This window comes from Pyrus communis, chromosome 10 (genome assembly GCF_963583255.1).
Source record: "Pyrus communis chromosome 10, drPyrComm1.1, whole genome shotgun sequence".
NCBI lineage: Eukaryota > Viridiplantae > Streptophyta > Magnoliopsida > Rosales > Rosaceae > Pyrus > Pyrus communis.
Window position 1 is genome coordinate 9,651,347 of NC_084812.1, and position 6,000 is coordinate 9,657,346.

The 6,000-nt window shown below is 40.0% G+C and overlaps 1 protein-coding gene across 1 annotated transcript; it reads right to left on the reverse strand.

The window, feature by feature from the left end:
- Positions 1-1,555: 1,555 nt before the first annotated feature.
- Positions 1,556-5,432, reverse strand: LOC137746937 (uncharacterized). The gene has a single exon (XM_068486946.1). It carries the CDS (start codon positions 4,744-4,746, stop codon positions 1,882-1,884), a length of 2,865 nt encoding a protein of 954 aa, XP_068343047.1. The 5' UTR covers positions 4,747-5,432; the 3' UTR covers positions 1,556-1,881.
- Positions 5,433-6,000: the final 568 nt, after the last annotated feature.

The following is a 6,000-nucleotide window of genomic DNA, read 5'->3' on the forward strand; positions in this document are numbered from 1 at the left end:
TAAATGATATTTCTTTTCGCAATGTTATAATATGGGATAGTGTTTTTCTCACATTTTTTTTACTTTTCACACTTTTGTTGATTTTTATTCATTGATTTTCATCAATTTACTTTTTATCAGACAATCAAAAATTAAGAGAAAAATGTGTGAAGGTAAAAAAGGTATGCGGATAACACCACTCTATAATGTGTTTCGAGTTCGAGCATCCTTCCTTTAATGCTCTTTTGTTAGTTTTTTACTGATATGAATAGGTCCAATTGGATACGGAGTTTGGTTGTGGCACCTGAATGGATGTGAAAACATGCAGGCAGCTCTTTAATGAACCGATTAAATGAAAAAAGTGGGCAGCACTGAACAAAAAATTTACGGTGGTTCATAATATTTTATATTCCGAGATTTTTAACTATTAAATCTTAATTATTATATTCTTGATCAAGATTGTAACAATTAAAAATCTCAAAATATAAAATATTCCGAAGTATACTAAAAAACTAGGGTGATGAAAATTGAAATGGTAAATTTCATTTCCCACCAGCTACCAAGAATAGGTTTCCTCTATCTACAAATTAGGTTCCCCAATAGCCTCCAAATTTGGTTTCTATCAATATAGATAAAATTAGGAGTCAAACCCATAACTACCATTCTCTCTGTATTATTCTGGTTGGAATAAAAAGATTTTCCTTATAATATGGGATGCGTTTTTGCCTTATAATGCAGTGACAATAAGCTACCAACTTCAACTAAAAGCGAGAATCTATCTTTTAACTGGTTGCATGCATTGTCATTCGGCAAAAGAGATAGATACGTGAAAATATATAGTCGGAAATGGTTTAGAGTGAGAGAGAGCCACATAACGCACAAAAAGCTAAAGGAGAAGTCTAATGATATATACTTTAATCAGTGTAATTCCAGGGGAAACAAAACTCATTGGATATGGCCTACTGATTATTATTACTAAAAAAAAAAGACCTCCATGCCATACATTTAAATCTGCCGCTCTTTAATCTTTAATTTCTTTCTACTTTTTTCGGTTTGACAAGATTCTCATTCAATGGCTCAATGTGTATCCATATTCTGCTGTTGTCATATGGTAAAAATAACAAGTTTTATGCATACTTTGGCATAATGAAGTTAGCTAGGGCAATGCGACCTCCTTACCCAATTTCAAATTCCCGCGTGGTTTAGATTAGAATGTCGCTCAACTAAACAGCTGGTTGGGTGAAAAATAGAAGCTGAAAAACATAATAGACATTGAATTTGAAATGAATCTTCAACTTAAATAGAGACAGAAGGATCCCATCTTCCATGGCCTCTCTCAATTTTAATCAAGGGGAAACTTTGGGGTAGCAACTTTCATTCCAGTTTCCTCCTCCGCACGCAATTTTTCTTTTATTTATTCAATCAAAAGGCTAGAAATAGAGAGAGAAGTGCAGCGGGACAAAACGCGAGTGCACAATCACTTTCCAGAATTTATCATGCATCTTCCGGGGAAACATGATAAAACAGAGAGAAAAATGAGGAGCAAAATCTGAATTTCCTTGCAAGAAATAAAATACTGAAAGAGCAGAAAGTGGACTAAGGGCAGTAGTTACAATCCTAACTCTGCTTTTGCATTACCATTTCTGAAGATGATACAAACTTCTAAACCAACTCTACAAGAACCCCCAAAAGTGAAACAGGAAAGAAAGGGAATACAGAGCAATAACAAATATGAATCAACAAATTCATCTGCCTGCATTGTTGAGTTTTCCGAGCAAACGAACAACAGAATCCACCCATACAGGAACAGAACCATTCCCGCTTTGGCTTGGAAATCATCTGCTTAGACGTTTTGAGAGACCACCAAACAATTTTACATGTCAAACACAGGAAATTTGATTCTCAATTCGGAACAATCTCATCGTGAGATGCTTCAGATTTTGTCTCAGATTCTTCTTCGACAGTAGACAGCCCACCCTCCCTGACAAAGGCCGGATTTAGAAACTTGGCCAAAAAAGCCCATAGCTTGTAAACATCCTCAAAGTTGGTGAGAAAACCCAAAGAAGCTGTTACAACCTCAACCCGTACAAACCCGCCTTTTCTTCCTTTTTCCATCGGCCTGCACAGCGTAGTATCTTGAAGATTCGAAGCCCCATGCTGTCTTGAGGTATCCATGATTCGTATGTGATTGAGGAAGCCAATGCCAAGAGCGATACCTTCTTTTTCAGCCAGCTTCTGAACAACTTCAGGATTGATCAACCCTCTGTTTTGGTCCCTCACATTGAAAGCCACAGCTGCACCTCTTTCATATTTTATTTTTGGCCCATAGATGTGAACCAAATTTGTTCTGCCGTCTCCATCTGAACCAGGTAACCTTAACTGCAGTAACGAGGTCACAAGCCAGTTGATCAAAAATCGCAATCGGGAGGTCGTTTTATTGAGGCCCAACATATTAACATGATCAATATGTCGGCATGTGATCTCCGGTTCCCTCCTGTCCCAATCTTGTCCATCACCATATTCCCCATCACTGGTGTAATCTTCGTCATCCAGACTAGCTGCAGATACCTCTCCTGTCTCAAGATTATGGCTTCCATGATCTCTACAGTTATCTTCTACACTAAAGGACACCCGTCTCCCCCTGCTTGGTGCTTCAGTCTCTTCCAAACCAAATAATCGACCATTAGTAAATTTACTCCCCTCCCTTCTTCCTAACAACCTAAATTCACCTTCAGTTTCTCTTCTTATGGCGCTCTCTCTTATCTCAGCGCAACTTTCCGTGGCTGATCCATTCTCTAGGCTACAATGCCGAGACGTTGAAGTTGAATTCTTGGGACAAAACCCATTTGTAGCAGAGTTCAACAGTGACCCAGTAGGTTTGCTGGTTCCACCACCTTCCCGGATCTCCCCGTTATGATGATCAGAACCAATGTTACCATTCTGTAAAGTGGGGCTGACTTCTGCAAATTGTTCTTCAGGGACTTCCTTGACACGGTCCAAATCCATTGAAACTGATAAGACAGCGGCGTCAAATGATAGCACATGGGAGTCATCGTGTGACCCTGAATTTACCTCTTTGTCATCATATATTGGATTGCCATGTATATTAGAAGTAGGTCTCGGGGAAAGTTGCTTATGGTTCTTCCTCCCAAGAAGCCAAAATGGAGGCAAAGGAGAGGAAATCTTCTGTTTGTGAATCTGGCCTGATTTGTCAGAACCCAGTGGACTCTGACCCAAATCGATCCAAATTGAATTGTCTGATGACTCGTCTTCACTGAACACAGGACTCTTCATCATGTCCCCTACTGAGATGCTTTCCGTCTCTTCAAATATGGTGCTAGTTCCATCCCTGTCCGAGCTGTTATCTTGATCCATCTCAGTCTCAAATACATCCCTCACCTGAGCAGCCGTGTATGCTCCAGAGAAAGCAGGCATCTGTGATCCATGGCGAGAGTTGGAGGGTTTCTCACCACTTTCAGCTACATGATCATCTTGAATTCCACCCAACTTGTCCAGACCATCTATAGAATCACTAAGATACATTGGGTATTCGGGGGTAATCTTCACCATTCCTGACCCAGTTGACCCCGACTGATTCTGAAGGCATCCGATAACTGATTTCTTAATCAGAAGGCAGCCAAATCCAGTTGGATCAAACCCAAAGACCCTGTAAAATGACGTGATGATGAAATCAGGCCTGAACAAGGATAAACCAAGCGAATCCATGTCCTTGGGACCCAATGACCCAGCATCAAGCAAGACATGCCAATTGTTCTGTTGTGCTAATGCCATCCACTGGTAAGAATACTTGGCCCCGGTCACTCTAGACTGAACTGGAAAAACAAAAAGACCAGTCGCAGCATCCTTCTTCTTCTTCTTTTTGTTCGTAATTTGCTTTCTCAAATCAGTTGAGCACAGTTTGAGGGTTGGCCACTTAAACCAGGCACTGTAAACCTTTGCACCTTTCTCTCTGGCACTCTGAACCATCCAATTCACAGACTGGCTCTCGTAATCAAACATAGTCAACAATTTTTTGTTCGTTTGGAAAGGGTATGATTCGGCCAACAATTTAAATGCAGAACCTCTACTCACAGTAAACACAAGACCATACTCATTCTCAGGAATGTTCAAATAATCCATAATCCTAGTCTTTATATCATGTTCCACAGTGCCTTTCTCAGCACCACCATAAAGCGCATGATTATTCAAATTTGCAGTTATCTCAGACAAACTAAATGTAGAAGACTCCCAGTAGTGCACTGTCTGAAGATACGAAAAAAGCCCAAAACCACAGTAATCAAGGCATACCTTTGGAGACAAATGTGAGTACTCCTCAAGCCTCAGCTGATCGATCTTCTCCGAAGACTGGTATTTCGGGTACATAGTGAGGAACTTCGATAGAGCTTCACGGAGTTCAGGGATGGCGTCCTCTGACTCGAATATGCGCTCAGCCGCGAGTGCAGTGGCACGGAGGAATTCGCGCTGGGTGTGGAGCCTAGCAAGGGATCTGGACCGGCCAAGGCCCTCCTCTTGGTTGCCAAGGGGCTCAGACTCCATGTCCTGGGATTTAAGGAGTGATCCATCCTCCGATGCTTCCTCAAGAGCTTCCCTAAGCTTGTTCTCCTGAAGTTTTCGGAGAATTGAGGTCGTTTTCCGGATGCCAAGATTTGAATCCGATGACCCATCTTTCCGTTTGCTGCCGCTGCTCTTCTTGTCCATGAGCAGAGCAGCACACTGATATAAGGGCTTCCATAGTGAAAAATGCATGAAAGCTAATTGAATTCAATCTGAATCAAAATACCCAGAGGGGAAAATTGGCTCCGAGCAGCAGAAACACTAGGGTTTTGGATTCAGCCCATCAAACCCTAGCTCCTCCCAGGCAAGAAAGAGATGATTTTTGGCCAGATCAAAGAAAAACCACCTCTGGATTCCAATTGGATTTTCAAAAGGAAGCAGCTTTTGGTTCCAAACGCAAAATTAGAAGAAGAAAGCAAGCGAATTTACTTGAAAGCCAAAAGCCGCTGCTGAAAAAAGCCGGTGGCTCAGTGAAGCATTCGAACAATTTTCCAGGTCAAACCCACCCAAAATAGCATTTAAAAGAAACCCAATTTCCACAAAACGTCAACAAAGTGAATTATTCTGGGAAAAAAGAAGAAAATTAAACGACCCCAAGGAGTGAAAATTAAAGGACAGGGGGTCAAACCCTAAAAACCCAGATCTCCAAAATTCCAAAGGAACCAACTTTTTGCAAAGAAGAAGAAATTCCCAAATGCACAAATGTTAGAAATTTCTTTCAAGAATTAAAGCCTTTCACTGCAACGCAATTAATTGCAAGCTCTCCCTCTCCTCTCTCCTCTCTCTCTCTAACTTTGACCCAATCTACAAACTACCTCACCAATAGCTCCTCCTAATACGAACAGAGAGAAAGAACATTGACTTTCACAAAACCAAAAAGGAAAATGGTGTTCATTTATTCATTTATTTTTATTTTATTTTATTTTTCTTTTCCGATTTTTTAATCGATCGACAATAATCAGGTTGCTTTGATGTTTAGCTGTGTTGGTGGTGGGACCCACGGAAGGCACTACCATCCCTTCCACAGTCGCGCCTTAAAAGTCAAATAATCAGTTGGCTTTGGCTTCCTACAACAGCTGATTTATGTCCAACTAGGCGGGAGGTAGCTGCCTAATTCGCAGTAGTTCTATCTCTTAATTCGCAGTAGTGCCATCTCCACACACGTTTATTTTTTTTACTTCTCACACATATTTTTTAATTTTTGACAATTAAATTAAATAAATTAAGAAAGATCAATGAATAAAAATTAATAAGAGTATATGGAATGTAAAAATGAGTGTATGAAGAGCACTATCCCTAATTCATATGAAAAATGCTAAATAGACTTTCTTAAAGTGAAACTCTCTATAAATTTTATATCATTTCACGTCATAATTTTATGTTAATATTATAAAATAGTATATTTCAATCGCAAATCAGTGTTTTTTCTTTTTTACTATTTGGTCT

Bases quoted from the DNA above. Each gene is read 5' to 3' on its own strand.
- LOC137746937 (XM_068486946.1), bottom strand. From the start codon at position 4,746: ATGCATTTTTCACTATGGAAGCCCTTATATCAGTGTGCTGCTCTGCTC.